Genomic DNA, 20,768 nt, shown 5'->3' with positions numbered 1-20,768 from the left:
GTCTCCTGAGATGGGCATACTTCCTTGTTGGCGATGTCGCCCTGCTGAGCTGTGATGAGGCAGGAGCCAGATTTGGGGCTCGCCAGCGTGGGGTGCACCAGCTTTGCACACACACACAGATTTGGGGCTCGCCAGCATGGGGGGCACCAGCTTTGCACACACACAGATTTGGGGCTCGCCAGCGTGGGGGACACCAGCTTTGCACACACACAGATTTGGGGCTCGCCAGCGTGGGGGGCACCAGCTTTGCACACACACAGATTTGGGGCTCGCCAGCATGGGGGGCACCAGCTTTGCACACACACAGATTTGGGGCTCGCCAGCATGGGGTGCACCAGCTTTGCACACACACACACACCTGTGGATGGGACACGTGAGTCTCTCTGTTCCGGGGACAGGCTATCGAAACACGCCGTGACCGGGACTCACGAAACACACACGGCAGCTGCAGTTCTAGAACCTTTTATTTGTGGCACCAAGAGACACGTGTTCGGGACAGGGCGGCTCCGGAGCCGCTGGCTGGCTGCTCTCGCCGCCGGGGATGGTGAGGGAGGCCGGTCAGACAACGCGGAGCCGGTCCCCAGGCTTCTGACCCGGTCCCGTGACATCCAGGGCATCTCCCCGCACACACAGCTCCCCTCCGTCGGTCTCCCTCACGAGCTGCTTCTCGCAGAACAGTACGTGGGGGGGCTGGGAGGGCGGGGAGAAACTCCCGCTGGTTGCATGTCGTTACAAACACTGGGGACCCGGCCGCGCCTGCGAGGGGACTGCTGCGTGGTGCCAGGGAGACGTGGATCTGCTGGGCAAGGGCCGGGCTGTTCGGTCACAAAATATCAGCCCATCGGAGGCCCATCTCGGCGACGCCCAGCATCCCCGCTCCTGGCGCCGTGCAGGTCTCCGAGGCTCCGGGGAGTCGCGGGCTCCGTGCTCGGCCTCCCAGGGAGGTCCCGGCTACTTCACAGCCCGCGCGCAGGGCCAGCGGCCAGCGGCACCCCTGTGCACGCAGACGCCGTGCCGCCTCGGCCCCCCCCCCGCCCCCCCCTTCGCAGGACTCGCAGCCGCCGTCTCAGCTCCGTGCGAGGCTCTCCAGGGGCGTCTCGGTCTTTTCAACCTCAGCGGCCGGCCACCCTCGGTGAGGTTCGCACCCCCGGGGGGCGGAGGCCTCAGACACAGCAGCTCCCTCCCTCCGCCGAGCCCCTGGGACACGAAGGCCTTCCCGCCGCCCCCTTCCACCCCAACGCCGAGCGCCATGCCGCCGGGGGCGTCCAGGAGCGGAAGGTTTTGTGCGGTAAAGGCCCGCGCGGCCTCCATGTGCTCTGCTCCCAGTGCCCGTCGGTGTTATCATTAAGTGTCGGGTGGGCCCCCAGCAACCTGCCAACAGGAGGCGTTTATTGGCAACGAGAAATACTCAGAGGCACAGAGTGCATCTCCTTGGCACAGGCGCCCCGCGGAGCTGCGGGCAGGACCCGGGACAGCGATGCGGGCTTGGCCTGCAGGCGGGCAGCACAGCACGTCCCGGGGCCCCTCGCGCGTGGTGGCCTGAGCGGCGACAGGGGCGTCTGGCAGCTGGGTTTCCGCCACGGTCCGGGCTCGCTGCCGGTTCACACGAGCAAGGGCACCTGCGGTGGAGAGAGAGCCGTTACTCAGGCCCGTGGGAGCCAAGGCCGCAGGCGCCGAGGAGCGTGCGCTGGCCCATCTTCCCAGGGTGCTCGTCCACCACGCTGACTCTCTACGTGGGTCCCCATGCCCTCACAGGGCCGAGGAGGAGACGCAGACACCCAAACGCACTTAAACGCCTTCGGTGCCTCGCTGTGGCACTCAGGGGCGAAGGCGTGGAACCCTGGGGGTCCCCGAGGGGATGTGTCTGCAGAACCCGCCCCTCGACGGTGCTCCCAAGGGTCTGCACACCTCCCCCGCCCCCCCCCCCCAGGCCCCCTGCTTTCTCTGAGCCCCGTGGCCTTCCCCTCCCCGGGCCAGCCTCTGCCTCCTGCGGTGTTTCTCTGTTGGAGACGCCCCTTTCCTGGCGGGAAATGACCAGTCCTTCTCCGAGAACAAGCAGGCGTAGCCTCAAGGGCAGGCTGTCCTGCTCACGACCTCGGCCGGCCCACCCCATCACCCCCTCTGCCAAGCTCTCTGTCCCCCGCCTGGGGTTTGTCCCCACCGGCCCGGCTCCCTCACCATTGGAGCAGGGGCTCCCGAGGCAGAACCGCGATGGGCTCACCGCTGGCCCGGGGTGCCGTCAGTATCGGTGGTGGCCACGAGCGGACACAGGCACTGCCCGGGAGAGCTCAGGCTCCTCCCGGCTCAGCTGCAGGGGTGTGACCCCGGCAGCATACAAGTGGATGTGCAGAATTTTGAGGGGATATGTCAGTGCCTCTAAAGGCAAAGGCTGAGGACACGTTTGGCAATGATACATCAGATAAAGGGTTAATCTCCAAAATATATAAGGAACTCACACAACTTAACAAAAGGCAGACACACAATCCAGTTAAAAAATGGGCACAGGACCTAACTAGACACTTCTCCAAAGTGGCCATACAGAAGGCCCAGAGGCATATGAAAACATGCTCAAAGCCACCGATCATCCGAGAGATGCAAATCAAAACGACAATGCGGTACCATCTCACACCTGTCAGAATGGCTACCATCAACAAATCAACAAACGACAAGAGCTGGGAGGATGCGGAGAAAAAGGAACCCTCGTGCACTGCTGGTGGGAATGCAGACGGGTGCAGCCACTGTGGAGAACAGTGTGGCGTTTCCTCAAAAAACTAAACATGGAACTCCCATTTGACCCAGTGATCCCACTTCTAGGAATATATCCCAAGAAACTAAAAACACCAATCAGAAAGGACATATGCACCCCTATGTTCATAGCAGCACATTCTCCCTAGCTAAGATTTGGAAACAGCCTAAGTGCCCATCAGCAGATGAGTGGATTAAAAAACTGTGGTCTGCCCTAACCGGTTTGGCTCAGTGGATAGAGCGTCGGCCTGTGGACTCAAGGGTCCCAGGTTCGATTCCAGTCAAGGGCATGTACCTTGGTTGCGGGCACATCCCCAGTGGCGGGTGTGCAGGAGGCAGCTGATCGATGTTTCTCTCTCATCGATGTTTCTAACTCTCTATTCCTCTCCCTTCCTCTCTGTAAAAAATCAATAAAATATATTAAAAAAAAAACAAAACAAAAAAAAAACTGTGGTCCATCTACACAATGGAATACTATGCTGCTATAAAAAAGAAGGCTCTCTTACCCTTTGAGACAGCATGGAGGGACTGGAGAGTATTACGCTAAGTGAAATAAGCCAGTCAGAGAAAGACAAGTATCACATGATCTCACTCATATGCGGAATCTAATGAACAAAACAGATCCAGAGGCACAGATATACGGAACAGAATGTCGAATTTCTGAGGAAGGGGGTGGGGTAGAGATCAACCAAAGACCCTGTATGCATGTATGCCCAACCCCTGGACCAGACACTAGGGTGGTGGGGGCCTGGGGCGGGGGGGGGGGGGCTAGAAAGGGTCAATGGGGGGAGACAGAGGGGACAGCTGTAATGTTTTCAACAATGAAGATTAAACTGATTTTTAAAATCAATTGACACAAAATAAAAGGGTAAAGGCTGAGAGCATTTTTAAGCGACGTGACAGACGCACGCGCCTCTGTGCGGGAGGCGCCATGGCTTCCTGACCGTGTTCACGGGCGTGAGCGCCTTCTAACGTGGACGGTGCCCGCGTGAGCGTCCCGCCCCACGCTTCAGCGTGTGATCAGAGCCGACCCCCAGGGACGTGACGGAGGTAACACCACCCACCACCTGGAACGTCCCCTGTGGGACCCCTCCCCCGAGAACACGCCAAGCCCCGGGAAGGCTCATCTCATCCGAACGCCAGCTCGGCCAGCAGGCAGCGCTCCTGCCTGGTCACTGGGTGTGGCCTCCAGCGCACCGATGAGACGTCTGGGGTTCGGAGAGGGTACCGGGCCCCAGATAAACCAGTGAGCAGCCGCCGGCCGGTGTGGTTGAGCGTCGGCCTGGGAACCAGGAGGTCACAGTTCGATGCCCGGTCCAGGCACAGGCCTGGGTTGCGGGCTCGGTCCCCAATAGGGGGCATGCAGGAGGCAGCCAATCCATGATTCTCTCCAGCACTGATGTTTCCACCTCTCTCTCTCCCCCTTCCTCTCTGAAATCGATAAAAAACAAAAATAACCAACAAAAAAACCAGTGAGCCGCCATCCCCGCCGGACACACCCGAGTGGAGGACGCGGCCCCGACCGCTGACCCACACGGCTCAGGGTCAACCTGCCTCTGTCTCCGTGAGCGGACCAGCCTCCAACCTCCTGGCTCCATCGGCCTCCCCACACCCGGCCGAGGAAGGAAGCGCCGGATGGACACGGGGACTGGGGGTGCTGAGGTCGGGGCTCGGCTCTGACCCTGCCCAGTTTCAGCCTGGAGAGCACACCCCGTGAATGTCCGGGGGGGGCGGGCCTGGGGTGGAGACAGCGTCGAGGACCACCGTGGCTGGGTGACGAGGGGTCTGCCCCAGGGAGGTAGCAGATTTGAAAGCGCCAAGGCCGTAGGACGAACTCCAGGGGCCACCGTGCAGGTGTGGGCCGAGGAGCAGGTGACCCCCAAAGGGGGCGCCACGTCGGTCCCCGGAGCCGGGAAAATGGACAGAGCGACGCCGCTGCGACGTTGCTAAGAGATCCGGACGGGCCCCCAAGGCTGCGAAACACGCGTGAACGTGTCTTTAAAGAGCACGTTAGCCCCATTTGCAGAGAGCAGGCTCCGTGCCGTTTCCTTCAAACTCTAGAGCAGCCGTGGGCAAACGACGGCCCGCGGGCCGGATCCGGCTGTTCTATCCGGTTCTCTTGCTCTCCCCTCCGCTCCTTTACTTTGAATTTATATTAGTTCACACAAACACTCCATCCATGCTTTTGTTCCGGCCCTCCGGTCCAGTTTAAGAACCCATGGTGGCCCTCGAGTCAACAAGTTTGCCCACCCCTGCTCTAGACACCTGCAGAGGTCAGATGCCGTAACACACACCAAGTGCGTTTGCTGCGAAACCAGCAGACACCTCCAGGGCCCGGCCTGGCTGGGACGGGCCACGGACTCAGGGTGTGGACCGCAAGCGTGACCCAGGTTCCACGGACACATCCCGGGCTCCTGCACAGCCTGTCCGGGGCCCGCGGGGCGGTGGTGGACCGCTCAGGGGTTAGCGGCTGACGCACCCTCCCCTGCGTCCCCAGGAGCTAGTCGCCTGACCGTCTCCCCCAGCGAGGGTGTGCAGGGCCTGCGGACAGGCGAGTGCAGGACGCGGCCCCCCACCCCTCCCGCCCTCACCCTGCTGCTGTCCCAGGGCCAGGCGCCCGCCTGTGGGTGGGACACTCCTCCAGGCCCCCTCGCCCCCACGGCCCGGCTCACACACAGCCCACATCACCTTCCTCAGTCTGGCCGCCCCTGTGCCCGAGCGGATGGCATCCATCAAGGCTTGCCTGGCGTCCACCGGGGTGCCGAGGGCGCTGGCGCTGGCCCTGGGCGCTGTCCTGGAGGCGGGAGGAGGAGCTGGGGCTGCCGGAGGGGGTGGGGGAGGCAGGGCGGGTGGGGGCTGGCTGCCAGGGCCTCCCAGGCCCGGGGGCTCCGGCCCGTGTGCAGACCCCGCAGCCTCGCGGAAGCTCCGGAGCTCCTCGGAGGCACAGGACGCCACCTGGGAAGAGACGGTGAGAGGACAGCGTGTCAGGGTCCTTCCCGAGGGCGGCACCGCCCGGTCTTCCCCACCCGGAGCACCACTGGCCCGGAGCAGGGGCGTCCTGCCCACTGAGACCTGCTTGTCCGGCAGGTGCCAGGCCCGGGCCACGGGTGCCAACCGGACCCCCTGCCGGGAGGGCCGCCCCCACGCAGAGCGCCATGCACCTGTCTCACTGGCTGGGGATCCTGGCTGTGGAAGCCGGGGCCCCTCCTGCCCCGAAACTCAGGTCCACGCTGGCCCCCGAGGCTGGGTCAGACCAGGCCGGGGTGCTGCCAGGCGGGGCCCCTCCAGGAATCGGGGAAATGCCCAGTGCCAGGGGGGCAGGGGAGAGGGGGGCACTTCCTGGGCCCTGGCCTCCCATGCCGTGACCGCCCCCTCCGCCTAGTCTGGGGGGGTGGGGGGCACCCACATTTGAAAGACCGGGTGTCGCCCTGTACTTGGCAGCCACGCCCGGGTCACGTGCCGCCGGGCAGGCCCGGCCTTACCTTGCGCAGGCTGCAGGCGCCGCGGTGCCCCCGGATGGCCGCCAGCAGGGCCGAGTGCTCGCTCTCCGACTCCACGTAGGACAGCTTCTTGGGCCCTCCCTCCGGCCTGGGCTCCGGCGTCTAGAACAGTCAGCGCCAGCACACGTCACACCGAAGCCGGAGCAACGGCAGCTGCGAGGCAGCACGCGTTCCAGTCCCCGCCTGCAGGAGGCGGGGTTCTCTCCCCACGTTCTAATCTAAGCCCACGCCGTGAGCACTGACCTTGTCTGAACGTGACCACCATGCACGGGGGGCCCCAGTGCTGGCCCCTCATCTCGGGCCCCTCCGGTCACTGCTGCTGGCTCGCCAGGGCCGCAGACCCGGGTGGAGTGCCGGGTCCCCCCAGCACAGTGTGACCTGGGGCCAGGTCCTGGGACGCACCTGCCTCAGTTTCCCCTCTAAAGCCGGGAGGAGATGCTCGGCGCTCCCCTGGCTCGGCAGCCTCGGGGGTGCCCGTGAGAGCGACCTCCTGGGCCCCGCACTCACCTCGGACCTAGAAGGGGCCGCCGCACGCCGTGCAGCAGGGGGTGAGGGAAGGCCTGTGTGGTGACCTGCCTGGGTGAGGGTCCACAGGTGAGGGGGGTGAGGGAAGGCCTGTGTGGTTACCTGCCTGGGTGAGGGCCCACAGGTGAGGGGGGTGAGGGGAGGCGTGCCCAAACGTGTTCCTATGGTGCTTTTTAGTTCTCACCGAGGATACTGTCCTCTGATTTCAGATAGAGTTGAAGGGAGGCGGGGGGTGGGGGAGAGAGAGGGGTGGGGGGAAAGGAACACCGATATGTCTGAGAAAGACACATGGATGGGCTGCCTCCTGCGCACGCCCCGACCGGGGCCGGGTCAAACCCGCGACCCCTGGGTGTGCAGGCTGAAGCTCTAACCACTGCACCACCGGCCCAGGCAAAACGGCCTCCTGTGGTTGAGGAGTGTCAGGCAGGAGCGGCCCGGCCCGACGGTCTACCTGCCCCTCCGCTGTTCCAGGAGCAGCTGCGTGCCTGCGCTGCCTCCACTCCCGGCCTCTTGGGGCGTCTCCCCCAGGGCAGTCGGGGGCCTGAAGGGGGTGCGGACAAGCCCCGCCATCCGCTTTATGTCTTTAGTGGTTCTGCTCAGATACTCCCCGTCCCCTTGTTCATATCCTCCACGCTCCCCCTGCACCCCTGAGCCCACAGGTGAGGAGGGAGGAGGGAGGCCCACAGGTGAGAAGGGTGGAGGCCCACAGGGGAGGAGGGAGGAGGGAGGAGGGAGGCCCACAGGGGAGGAGGGAGGAGGGAGGAGGGAGGCCCACAGGTGAGGAGGGAGGCCCACAGGGGAGGAGGGAGGCCCACAGGGGAGGAGGGAGGAGGCCCACAGGGGAGGAGGGAGGAGGGAGGAGGGAGGCCCACAGGGGAGGAGGGAGGAGGGAGGCCCACAGGGGAGGAGGGAGGAGGCCCACAGGGGAGGAGGGAGGAGGGAGGCCCACAGGGGAGGAGGGAGGAGGGAGGCCCACAGGTGAGGAGGGAGGAGGGAGGAGGGAGGAGGGAGGCCCACAGGGGAGGAGGGAGGAGGGAGGAGGGAGGAGGGAGGAGGGAGGCCCACAGGGGAGGAGGGAGGCCCACAGGGGAGGAGGGAGGAGGGAGGCCCACAGGGGAGGAGGGAGGAGGGAGGCCCACAGGGGAGGAGGGAGGAGGGAGGCCCACAGGGGAGGAGGGAGGAGGGAGGCCCACAGGGGAGGAGGGAGGAGGGAGGCCCACAGGTGAGGAGGGAGGAGGGAGGAGGGAGGAGGGAGGCCCACAGGGGAGGAGGGAGGCCCACAGGGGAGGAGGGAGGCCCACAGGGGAGGAGGGAGGAGGCCCACAGGGGAGGAGGGAGGAGGGAGGCCCACAGGGGAGGAGGGAGGAGGGAGGCCCACAGGGGAGGAGGGAGGAGGGAGGAGGCCCACAGGGGAGGAGGGAGGAGGGAGGCCCACAGGGGAGGAGGGAGGAGGGAGGCCCACAGGGGAGGAGGGAGGAGGGAGGCCCACAGGGGAGGAGGGAGGAGGGAGGAGGGAGGCCATGGCCCCGCAGGCCTGCTGCTCACCTTCCGCAGCCCGTCCCTGCCGCCCGCCGAGTGGATGGCCTCCATCAGGGCGCTGTGCAGGGAGGTGTCCTTGGGCGCTGGCCTCTGGACGACGGGTCGGAACTTTTTCTTTGGCCCGAAGATGCTGGGGGGCGGCGAACCGTCGGCCTCTTGAATCTCTGTGCACAGCACCCCGGGCCTCCCCTCCAGCTCGGGGACGGGGTGGCTGTCGCTGCCGGACGCCCTCGGGGAGGCGGGAGGCTCGCTGTGCTCGGGGGCCCACCGGGAGCCATTCACCAGGGACCTGCCGGGAGCCCGGTCATCCCCCGGCCGGGGCGGTGGGCTGCCGGTGCCGTCGGGCGTGCCTTTGGGGTGCCAGGCTGAGCTGGTGCTGTGGTCACTCGGGCTCTGCTTTCCACCCGAACCGCAGCCTGGTCCCGCGGACTCATGGTCCCTCCAGGCGGCGGTGGCGAGGGGGAGGGCGGGCCCACGGAGGGCGCCCACCGCACAGTCCTGAGCAGACGGCCCCCCGGGGGGGCTGCCCCCCGGGCCCCGGGGCAGGGCTCCGGCCGCTGGTTCTGCTGGCTCTCCCCCGTGGGCTGGGGGAGGGCGAGCGCAGGGGGCCGCGGCCTCCTCTTTACACACACGTGGCCCCGGGCGCGGGCTGGGGGCCGCGGCGTCTCTCCTGGCGCGAGGCGGTCCGTCCTCCCAGCGCCTCCCGGCTCCGCCTGGCCTCCCCGCCGCGTGGGCCTGGGCTCTGGGGGGCCCCATGCGCTTGGCGATGGCGGAGGCCACATACTGACTCGACGTCCTCCTCTGAGGCTTGAGGAACAGGACCTGGGAGGTGCTCGCTGCTGGCACCTTCGCGTGACAAGTGGCTGCCGGAGGCGGCGGGCGGGCCCCGGGCTCGGGACACCGGCCCTCTCCTTGGCGGGCAGACGGCTGCTGGGGTGATGTCCCCGCGGGGGCCGGGGAGCCGGGCTCCGCCCCGAGGCCGCCTGCTGGATGCTGAGCCTTGGCCGGCGCGGCAGGGGTGGAGGGGGGCCGGCCCGAGAGCTTCTCCGTGGAGCTGGAGCTGGGGAGCTCCCGCACGTGGCCCAGGGGCTGCGTTTCTTTCTGGAGCGCAGAGGCCGCCGAGGCCGCGGTCCGGCCCCCGTTCCCGGGGGGACTCACCAGGTTGCCCAGCTCGTCGATCTTGATGGCGCCCGTGGACAGCGACACCCCTCGGTCGTAACACCGCATCTCCGACTTCGGGGGGACGATTTTGTACGTGGTGAGGCCGTACTTAAGCCCGAAACTCCCGCCTGGGCTCTGGCCTCGCTGATACCAGGACGGAGGTGCCGAGACGCCCTTCCTGTCGTCGGCTCCCTTCCCCGGCCCCGGCTGAGAGTCGGTGTGCTCGGGGGCCTGCGTCCGCCCGCCGGGGCCAGCGCCGCGCCCCTGCCCTGGCTCCTTGGCGCTCCGGTCGTGCCTGGGGGGCTCCGAGGTCGCCCTGGGCTCCGTCTTCACGGGGTTCACATCTTTACGGGGGTCGGACGAGGCCGCTCGGACCTCCTTCCCGACGTCCTGGGGGGCGGCGGGGGCGTCGGGCCCCTCCGACCCCTTCCTTCCCTGCTGCGGGGCCTCCACCTGGGCGGGCGACAGGCGGGCCCACCTGCTCACCACGGTCCCCCGGTCGAAAGACCCGGCGTTGTTGTTTCTGTTGGAAAACGGCCCCGACTCCACAGGGTCATCCAGGACCTCCCCTATGAAGGTCACGGGGATGGCGTCGGCCTCACCGGCGGGGATGGCGTCCTGCACGCGGTGACCAGAGGCGCTGCCGAGGGAGCCGGTGACGGAGCTGCTGTCGGTCTCGTAACTGTCGTCCATCCCTGCGAAGGAGCGCGCACAGGGTCACACAGGGTCAGCGACCGGCTTGCCCAGGAGCCCGGGACCAGGACCTCCCGCGCCCAGGAGCCCGCGCCCAGGACCTCCCGCGCCCAGGACCTCCCGCACCCAGGAGCCCGGGACCAGGACCTCCCGCACCCAGGACCTCCCACACCCAGGACCTCCCGCACCCAGGACCTCCCACACCCAGGACCTCCCGCACCCAGGAGCCCGGGACCAGGACCTCCCGCACCCAGGAGCCCGGGACCAGGACCTCCCGCGCCCAGGAGCCCGGGACCAGGACCTCCCGCACCCAGGACCTCCCGCACCCAGGACCTCCCGCACCCAGGAGCCCGGGACCAGGACCTCCCGCACCCAGGACCTCCCGCACCCAGGACCTCCCGCACCCAGGAGCCCGGAACCAGGACCTCCCGCACCCAGGAGCCCAGGACCAGGACCTCCCGCACCCAGGACCTCCCGCGCCCAGGAGCCCGGGACCAGGACCTCCCGCACCCAGGACCTCCCGCACCCAGGACCTCCCACACCCAGGAGCCCGGGACCAGGACCTCCCGCACCCAGGAGCCCAGGACCAGGACCTCCCGCACCCAGGACCTCCCGCACCCAGGACCTCCCACACCCAGGAGCCCGGGACCAGGACCTCCCGCACCCAGGACCTCCCGCACCCAGGAGCCCGGGACCAGGACCTCCCGCACCCAGGACCTCCCGCACCCAGGACCTCCCGCACCCAGGACCTCCCGCACCCAGGACCTCCCACACCCAGGAGCCCGGGACCAGGACCTCCCGCACCCAGGACCTCCCACGCCCAGGACCTCCCGCACCCAGGACCTCCCGCACCCAGGACCTCCCGCACCCAGGAGCCCGCGCCCAGGACCTCCCGCGCCCAGGACCTCCCGCACCCAGGAGCCCGGGACCAGGACCTCCCGCGCTCAGCAATCGGGCTCCCAGGCTCCTGTGGCATGTTATTCACATGCATTTCGGTGCCACTGCAGTTGCTGGGGGCCAGTCACAGTCTCCCCCACTCCCCTGCCCAGAGGAGCCCTGCCTGGACCAGGAGGCCTCAGCTGGAGGCCTTGCGGTTCAGCCTTTGCTGACTGAATGGCCCCTCCTCCCGCAGGCGCCCCCTGGTGGAGAAATCACCCGTGCGCTCCGATGGCAGCCTCAGAGCCAGTGCGCCGGGATCTCTGAGTCCGCACAGGCCGAGTTCTCACCTTCCAGGTCCTCGTCCAGGCCCGCCAGGGTCCGCTCCCACTGCCCGGCGACAAGCAGGCCCCTGTCGGCGTCGGGGGCCGCCGCGGCTCTCTCAGCTCTAGGGCAGAGCACAGAGAAGGAAGCGCCCCGTTCCCCTCGGCTCTCATCTCACGCATCCTTTCTGGAAACATCCGCGGAAGGCCCAGCTCCCGTTCAGACCCCGTGCCGTTCCCCACTCCCTGCGCCCTGCGGTCCTCGGAGCTGCTCCGCCGCAGATGGCGTGGGGTGCACGTGTGGGCGTGGCCCCAAAGGGCCAGCAGCTCCCTGACCACACCTGCTCCCACCCACCCCGCCATCCGAAGTCCACCGTCACAGACACGCCCACAGCCCGGGTCTGTGTGCTCACCTGGCACCTGCCTGGGAGGGTGATGAGGAGCCAGGCCACCCAGAGGCCAAGTCTGCAAAGGCACCTGGCGGCCGGGGGCTGGACTCCTCGCCCACCAGCCCCGCCCACACAGCCAGGCGGTTCCTGAGCCCACGAGGGGGCTCCCTCCACCCCCAGAGCCTCGGGGAGGGGGGTGGGGCGGAGGAGGGGAGGCCACGGGCTCTGGCCCGGCACGGGGACAGGTGGCCAATGTGGCCCTTTGCAGGCTTTTACTTGGCGTAATGAGCATCCTGGGCAGGTGGCAGAGGGACAGGGCTTGGAGGGACAGCGCCTGCCACCCACAGGCCACGCTTCCTGGGCCTTCCTCAGGAAATACGAAACCGTGCGGCCGGCAGGCTAACAGCAGCGACAGGAGGCACCGCTCCCTCTCCTGCCCCGCCAGGGCCTCCTCCCCAGCCCCCCCCTGCAGATACTCAGGCACAACCAAGCACCCGGGAGTCCATAGGTACCCCTGGATTTTCACCTGCAGGGGGGCTGGCACCCCAACCCTCTCCCGTGCAGTTCAAGGGCCGGCCGTCTATGCCAACAGCGTGGTGATCCAAGACGGCACGTGCCGGCGGCCCCGGCGGAGACAGCGAGCCGGTCCCCTGCCACCAGGGTGAGCTGCTGAATTCAACCGAACGTTCTGTCCGTTTTCAGAATTGTGCGCGCTTGGATTCAAAGCAGCTTGAGGGATAGGACGCTTTTTTAGGTGGGTGGCGTTTTAAATACCCTTCGGTCCTCTAATGAGCAACCACGTTCTCTCGCACCAGCGGCTGGGGAGGTGGAGGATCGGCCGGCGCTGGTGTTTCCGGGGGGATGCCCGGCCCCTCGCCTCTGGGCCTGGGGGCCGCGGTCGCCCGCCGCGGGCGCTTCCTGGGGCCCCGCTGGGCCGCGGTCTAGGCCCCGGACTCGGCGGGAATGGATCACCCGGCAAAACCCAAAGCCAGTGCCAAAGGCCCCGTGTGGCTTTCCAACACGAACTCTCAGGAAGAGAGAGAGTTGCTTCTGCTTCCTCACCCACCGCCAGCCACTCCTCCCCAGGGTGACTCGGGGCCTACACCCCGCTCTCCCCCTGTGAAGGCCGAGTGCAGCGCTCTGTCCCTGGGCTGGGGGGGGGGGGGCCGAGGGGGTCGGCTGCCCTGCACAAGCAGCAGGGCCCGAGTTCGAGTCCAGGAGCGCGGACAGCCGGCAGGGAGCGCCTGGCTCGTCCCAGCTCCAAGCAGCCCCACAGCCGCCCGCTCCGGGCTCCTCTCTGCAGCCCCGACACCCGCCCGGTCCTCAGACACGGTTCCTAGGGACCGTGTGTTTTGGCTTAAGACCAAGAAAATAAAGGACAAACACAGCCCAGACGTTTAGATTCCGAGCCGCACATGCTGAGCAAACATCACCAGCGGCATTTTCCCACACGGGGCGCGGCTGCCGAGAGCGCGGTGACAGTTAGGGCATCGCTGCATCCACGAGGAGGGCAAAGGACAGCAACGGTGAGCTGCGAACCAGAGTCTGCCCAGAGAGGGGAGCTGTCCACTCCCCCTGGGCCAGGGGCAGAGGGCACAGGGTGGGGGCCCCAACGGGGCTCACCGCTCCCTTGCTAACAAGAATGAGGGGCAGCCTGGCCTGTGTGGCTCCGTGGTTGAGCGTCAGCCTATGAACCAGGAGATCACGGTTCCATTCCCGGTCAGGGCACATGCCCTGGCTGTGGGCTCCATCCCCAGTGGGGGGTGTGCAGGAGGCAGCCGATCCATGATTCTCTCTCATCATGGATGTTTCTGTCTTTCTCTCCCTCCCTCTTCCTCTCTGAAATCAATACAAATATATATTTTTTTTAAAAAAGGGGGCGGGCAGCTGGGCCTAATCCGTGCCAGGAAAACGGGTGCTTCTTGGTTTGATTTGGTTTTCATACGATATGAAATTCTGACCCATCCCGGCCTCCTCGGCCATGGGTCTATTTGACGGGGCTAGAAACGTTTATTTGAGTAATGGATCCCATAGTAAAACTATGAAGGAAAAAATAAGGAAGAGTTGGGGAGGAAGAAAACGTCCCTTTCAGGTGGCGGTACAATTTGCAAATGACTGCGCCACACCGCCCCATCCATTTCACAACACGTACTGGATAAACTGCCGGCCAGGAGCCTGGGAAAACGGACAGCCGACAATAGCGGCACACACTAACCTCCACTCTATTAACGAACGTGCCCGTGTTCACCAGGCTCCAGGGTTCTAGAGCCACGCGCCCAACAGAGATGGGACGTGAGCCACCAGCGTCATCTTGGACCTTCTTGTAGCCACCGTCACACAGGTGAAGACGGAGGTGAGGTGGATTCTAATTAAATGCCTTCTTTCACTTTCATTAGTCTGCTTTCCTTAACCCACTGTAACCCAAATTATTCTCATCATTTCTCCATGTATAACTATAAAGTCACTTACTTCTCAGGCCACACTGGGCGCATGCTGGTGGCTAGCTGTGGCTAGTGGCTACAGTCCCAAACAGCTTAGTTCTCCTGGCTCTTAAGTGGCTTTTATATGTTACTTTATAAAGCAGTTACAAAGTCTCAGGGTCTCAGAGGTGTTAACCTGATCCTGAATGTCCCCATGGTTCCAGAATTCCTCTCGTTACAAAGTTGCAGGCTCCAGAGAGCATACATGTATGTAGAGCCACACGTTCCTCTAGTTACAAAGTTGCAGGCTCCAGAGAGCATACATGTATGTAGAGCCACACGTTCCTCTAGTTACAAAGTTGCAGGCTCCAGAGAGCATACATGTATGTAGAGCCACACGTTCCTCTAGTTACAAAGTTGCAGGCTCCAGAGAGCATACATGTATGTAGAGCCACACGTTCCTCTAGTTACAAAGTTGCAGGCTCCAGAGAGCATACATGTATGTAGAGCCACATGTTCCTCTAGTTACAAAGTTGCAGGCTCCGGAGGGTATACATGTGTGTAGGGTCACACGTTCCTCTAGTTACAAAGTTGCAGGCTCCAGAGGGCATACATGTATGTAGAGCCACACGTTCCTCTAGTTACAAAGTTGCAGGCTCCAGAGAGCATACATGTATGTAGAGCCACACGTTCCTCTAGTTACAAAGTTGCAGGCTCCGGAGGGTATACATGTATGTAGAGCCACACGTTCCTCTAGTTACAAAGTTGCAGGCTCCAGAGGGTATACATGTATGTAGGGCCACAAGTGCCTCTAGTTACAAAGTTGCAGGCTCCAGAGGGTATGAAATGTTTCTGGTCACAAGCACCCAACCCACTCCGGCCCAGCACAGCCCCACAGTCAGGCCCTGCCCCTCCCGGCCCCTCCCGGCCCCTCCCGGCTCACTGCCCTTGGCTGTGGACAGGACCACAGAACACGAGTCTGGGATGCACTAGGTTTGTGCAGAAAGGGCGTTTCTCTCTCTCCACATGACTGACATGTGCGCTGCGCACGCTTTAATGGGACAGTGGACGGCTGATGACCCGGAACAGCACTTCCCAAGTAGAGCCGAGCAGGGCATGTGCTAACGGACACCAGAGGCAGTCATGGCGTTTCACCAAGAGGAAGATGTTCGGGCCCACGTTCACTCGTGGAGAGATGTGTCCAGAGCTACGTTACCTGGGTCACAACCACCACCGAAAGGTGAATCCACACCCGTTTTAAAGACCCTCGTAACTGACAAAGGAGATGACTGTTTTTAAAGTAACATCGCAATTTTTAAAAAGGGTCCAAGTCTGTGAAAAGGCGATCTTAGAAGAGGGAAACCAAACTGCTACCTCACGCGGGACAAGCGGCTCCTTCTTCCAGCCGGAGAGCTGAAACCAAGGCTGTGTGACACGCCACGGCACTACGCACTAGGGCACACCTGCCTGCTCGCCCCGCACGCTGCCTGGGGCCGAGGGACCCGCACGGCGTGCAACCCAGATCCTCATTTTGGAGACCAATCTGTCCATCATCCCTGAATGAGTTAACAATGAGTTTTTCGCCCAGACGGTGAGGCTCAGGAATTGAGCTTCGACCTATGAACAGGAGGTCACGGTTCGATTCCCGGTCAGGGCACATACCCAGGTTGTGGGCTCGGTCCCCAGTGTGGGGCGTGCAGAGGGCAGCCGATCCATGATTCCCTCTCATCATAGATGTTTCTGTATCTTTCTCCCTCTCCCTTCCTCTCGGAAGTCAATAAAAATGTGTTTAAAAAAATGAGTTTTTCTGGGAGTCTAATCATTTCTCTTCTAGAAAACCCCCTCGGTGCAAACAGAGACCCACATACACCTTGCTCATTATGTCCAGCCGTGGGAACCTCAACAAGCTACGTGTCCATTCATTAAAAAATGGAAAAATAGCCCTGACCGGTGTGGCTCAGTGGATAGAGCGTCGGCCTGCGGACTGAAAGGTCCCAGGTTCGATTCCGGTCAGGGGCATGTACCTTGGTTGCGGGCACATCCCCAGTGGGAGGTGTGCAGGAGGCAGCTGATCGATGTTTCTCTCTCATCGATGTTTCTAACTCTCTATCCCTCTCCCTTCCTCTCTGTAAAAAGTTAATAAAAAATATTTTTAAAAAATGGGAAAATACATCCACTAACGACATATCATCTTGGATAAACCTTGCACACAGGGTGTTGAGGGGAAACGTACACTAAGAGAATGACAGTGTTGCCCGGCCAGCGTGGCTCAGCGGTTGAGCACTGACCTATGAACCAGGAGGTCATGGTTCGATTCCCGGGTCAGGGAGCATGCCCGGGTTGCAGGCTCGATCCCTAGTGTGGGGTGTGCAGGAGGCAGCTGACCCATGATTCTCATCATTGATGTTTCTCCCTCTCCCTTCCTCTCTGATATCGATAATATATATATATATATATATATATATATATATATATATATATATATTTTTTTTTTTTTTTTAAAAGAAAGACAGCTGCCCTAACCGGTTTGGCTCAGTGGATAGAGCGTCGGCCTGCAGACTGAGGGGTCCCAGGTTCGATTCTGGTCCAGGGTATGTGCCTTGGTTGCGGGCCCATCCCCAGTGGGGGGTGTACAGGAGGCAGCTGATGGATGTTTCTCTGTCATCGATGTTTCTAACTCTCTATCTCTCTCCCTTCCTCTCTGTAAAAAATCAATAAAATATATTAAAAAGATAAAAATAAAAGACAGCGTTTACAAACGGGTATAAACTAACAAGACATCACTCTGCATGGTTAGCGACGCAGGCCCGTGTGGAGTGAGTGCGGACGTGGCTGTGGATCAGGAGGGGGCCCTGGGGGTGGCACCTGGTGGGCACTAGACACTTAAGGAGCCTCTGCTGGGTCACTGTGGCCGATGACGTCTCCCCTGGAGACTGGGGGTGCCCTCCCTCCCCCAGCCCCCCCTCCCCCCACTCACCTGGAATGCCAGTGCCCAGGGCCGTTTCTCTCCCACGCGGGGCTCTTGGGCGGACCCAGCTCCGGGGTCCCCACCAGGTCCTGGTCGCTGCTGTCCTCCTGGTCGGTGGCCCACTTATCCCGGGACTTGGTGCTGTCGTGCTGGGAGTCCAGGGAGACAATGTCCGAGGGCGAGCTCATCACCCCGGAGTCCTCCGTCGTGTCCTCGGACGCGAAACAGCTGCTCACAGACACCGTCTCCTCGGCCTCCGCGGGCACCGCAGGGACCCCGTCCGTAAAGGGGCCGCCGGGCCCCAGGGGCAGGCTCGCTGCGGGGGTCAGGGCGAGGACACAGGCCACGTCAGCCACACCTCCGTCCCCGCGCCTCCCTGCTCACCACCCTGCCAGACCCAGCGGAAATGTGGAGGTTGGGGTGCGAGGAATCCGCACACACAGCTTCCCCCCGGAAACACCTCACGTGGGGGAGCCACAGGCACCTGTGTGTGACTGGGAGCGAAATTCCCCTAAAAGACCATGGCATTTGGAACCAGCCTTTGGAATTTGGGTCCCGTATGGGACGGGGGACGGGGGGCACACGTCTACAAAGCCAGACGCATGGCATAGGAAGGCACTGGGGCCCAGCCTGGCCCTGGGCTGAATCGAAGTTAAAAAATTGATTTTTTAAAAACAAGTAGGGGTTTTAAAAATCGGGACAAATTGAGACCTACATAATGCGGGCGGGGACTTGCGACAGCTGCTCCCGGGGCCGGTGGCGTGTGGCCGGACGTGGCGCTGACATTGTCACCGGCAGCCCGGGCTGGCCCTGCCTTCACACGTGAGACAGTGAGCTCTGGTCTGACAGGCGATGATCTGAGGCGAGGACCTTCCGGTCCACGGAGAAGGCAGCCGTCTCCGGGCTGGGGGCTGGGGGCCCTGATGCGGGGTGGCCCCTGAGGGGGGAGGGGTGACTCGCTATCGCCCTCGTGCTCCTCTCACGGTGACGCTAACGCTGGGGACACCGTGGCCACTCGGCACAGCCGTCGGGCCACTTGGGAGACACGCTAAGCTGAGCGAGGTCATTTCTGCCTCCCGCTCGGGGTCTGTGGTCTGTGGGGGAGGGGAAAGCTCGCGCTGACGCCCATGTCAGAAGGCAGGCAGCGCAGCTCCGCGCCCGAGTTGTTGTTTTTAAATTTAACGTACAAAGAGCCCGGCCGGCGTGGCTCAGGGGTTGAGCATCGACCCATGAACCAGGAGGTCAGGGTTCGAGTACCGGTCAGGGCACAGGCCGGGGTTGTGGGCTCGATCCCCAGTGTGGGGCGTGCAGAAGGCAGCTGATCCATGATTCTCTCTCCTCATGGATATTTCTCTCTCTCTCTCTGAAGTCAATAAAAATATCTTTTTAAAAGGATTTAATGTAGACATAGGTTTTTAACTTCAACGCCTCCACGTCGAGGCGAGCCCTGCCTGGGGTGGCCGGGAGAGAGGGCTGGGCTGGGGTCCGAGGTGCTGTGTGGGGCACCGTCCCTGCCAGGGAGGACCAGATGCCAGAAGGACAAAGGCCCGCGGCCTGTGCGCACTCCCCGCGCCCCGCGCTCCAGACGGACAGCGGACGAGCGCAGAGATGACAGAAAGGAGAGGAAGAGCGAGCGGCTGGTTTATTGGAGACCCCAACCATCACAGGAAGCACAGGACAGAGACCCAGGGAGTTCACAGGCTCCGGGCAGAGCCGCACAAAGGAGGGCTGTTCCCGAGGGTGCGCGAGGCAGGGGTCCCAGCGCCAGTGCCGCCACAAGGGCCCTTTCTCCCCCTCCTTCCTGGCTTTTGTCGGGAGGCTCTTCATTAGAGGGCGACGGGGAGGGCGAGGCTGCCTGAATACCCCCAGCTCTTCGGAGGGGGCTGCGGACAGAAGGGCAGGCCCCTCCAGCCGCACAGCCTGGGCTGGGCCCTGAGACACCGGCGGGTGCCGGGGGAGTGGGTGCTGGGGGAGTGGGTGCTGGGGGGGCGGGAGCTGGGGGAGCGGGTGCTGGGGGAGCGGGTGCTGGGGGGGCGGGTGCCGGGGGAGTGGGTGCTGGGGGAGCTGGTGCCGGGGGAGCAGGTGCTGGGGGGGCGGGTGCTGGGGGGGCAGGTGCCGGGGGAGCGGGTGCTGGGGGGGCGGGTGCTGGGGGAGTGGGTGCTGGGGGAGCGGGTGCTGGGGGGGGCAGGTGCCGGGGGAGTGGGGTGCTGGGGGAGCGGGTGCTGGGGGGGGCGGGTGCCGGGGGAGTGGGTGCTGGGGGAGTGGGTGCCGGGGGAGCTGGTGCGGGGGAGGGGGGCGGATGCTGGGGGAGCGGGTGCTGGGGGAGCGGGTACTGGGGGGGCGGGTGCTCAGGGAGTGGGTGCTGGGGGGAAGGGTGCCGGGGGAGCGGGTGCCGGGGGAGCGGGTGCTGGGGGGAGCGCACCTGAGGGACTGAGGGCAGGCACACAGGAATCGGAGGGACACGTGCCCCAGGAGCAGGCACACGGGTGCCACCTGCAGGGGCGGCGGGGACACGGACAGGACGGGAGGGCGGGCACGGAGCCGGGTGAGTCCCTGCCTCCTGACTATTTGTATCAATGTCGACGTGTGAGCCTGGTGGGCCAGCACAGACGGTGAGGAACTGACGTATGAAACACAGTTATAAAATTATAAAAAGGTATGACACTCGCCCGGCCGGCGTGGCCCAGGGGCTGAGCATCGACCTGTGACCCAGGAGGTCAGGGTTCGATCCCCGGTCAGGGCCCAGGCCCGGGTTGCGGGCTCCATCCCCAGTGGGGGGCGTGCAGGAGGCAGCCGGTCCGTGACTCTCTCGTCAGTGATGTGTCGATCGCTCCCTCGCTTCTCCTCTGACGTTAACAACGTACGTATCAGAGGTGGTTGTTCTGATCGGTTTTAGAAGTCACGGGAAGTAACGCCGTCACAGGTGAGCGGAGCAAAGCTCAGTGACTGACCAGGATGCTCACGTGCGATGCTCTTCAAAAATCCACGCGCCCCCTGCCCTCCGCCCCCTGCGCCCCGCCCCCCGCCCTCCGCCCCCCACCGCAAAACCACTGCCAAGGCCACTGCGTCGGACACCGGACAGAACGCCGGAGGGGAGTGTGTGTGGGGACCGCCTCCCCGCGGGGCCGTGGAAACCATCGTGCGGCGGCAGGAGCCACGGCCCCGTCCAGCCAGCGGCGGCCGCCCCTTTCGGAAACGTGTGCGGAACTGTCCCTGCCTCGTCCAAAGGCCCCAGACGGCACAGCCCGGAACTCACCCCTCACAGCCACCCGCCCGTCCAGCCGCGAGGACGGGCCCCAAAGAGCTCGGCGTCCTTGGCCAGAAAGAACTCAGCCTCAGCAAAGCCACTGGCGCCCGCAGCAGCCTCGCAGGGGGTGCCCGGGCTCCGGCCTGTTCCCAGCATCTGTGCAGGGACTCGGCGGCACCCACCCCCGGGAGCAGCGCCCCCCCTGCCCTCCATCCCCATCGACAGCCGCCCCTCCTTCCCTCTGGGTTAGAGACGCCCCCCCTCCCCCCCCCCACCAACACTGACCCCATCGGAGACTCCCGGCAGGATTCTTGTGGGCTTTATAACCAAGGGCCGAGTTCTCTCTCTCTCTCTCTCTCTCTCTCTCTCTCTCTCTCTCTCT

The 20,768-nt window shown here is 64.1% G+C and overlaps 1 protein-coding gene across 6 annotated transcripts in view; it reads right to left on the bottom strand.

The window, feature by feature from the left end:
* Positions 1 to 447: 447 nt before the first annotated feature.
* The window catches only part of COBL (cordon-bleu WH2 repeat protein), a 114,452-nt gene continuing 94,131 nt past the window's right edge, over positions 448 to 20,768 (bottom strand). For 5 of the 6 annotated variants that reach the window (XM_080666974.1, XM_080666975.1, XM_080666977.1 and 2 more), the window contains 6 exons: positions 17,149 to 17,455; positions 11,390 to 11,487; positions 8,316 to 10,165; positions 6,228 to 6,347; positions 5,434 to 5,700; positions 448 to 1,619 (listed from right to left, as the gene is read on the bottom strand). In XM_080666974.1, the coding sequence (XP_080523100.1) occupies positions 1,602 to 1,619; positions 5,434 to 5,700; positions 6,228 to 6,347; positions 8,316 to 10,165; positions 11,390 to 11,487; positions 17,149 to 17,455 (2,660 nt within the window). In that variant the 3' untranslated portion in view covers positions 448 to 1,601. Of the gene's footprint in view, positions 1,620 to 5,433; positions 5,701 to 6,227; positions 6,348 to 8,315; positions 10,166 to 11,389; positions 11,488 to 17,148; positions 17,456 to 20,768 lie in introns of those variants that run through there. The other variant, XM_080666979.1, reaches the window with a different exon arrangement.

This window comes from Plecotus auritus (assembly GCF_963455305.1).
Source record: "Plecotus auritus genome assembly, chromosome: 4".
NCBI classification, from domain to species: domain Eukaryota; kingdom Metazoa; phylum Chordata; class Mammalia; order Chiroptera; family Vespertilionidae; genus Plecotus; species Plecotus auritus.
Note: the sequence above shows the minus strand (reverse complement) of the source record. Positions and strands in the feature narration are given on the sequence as shown.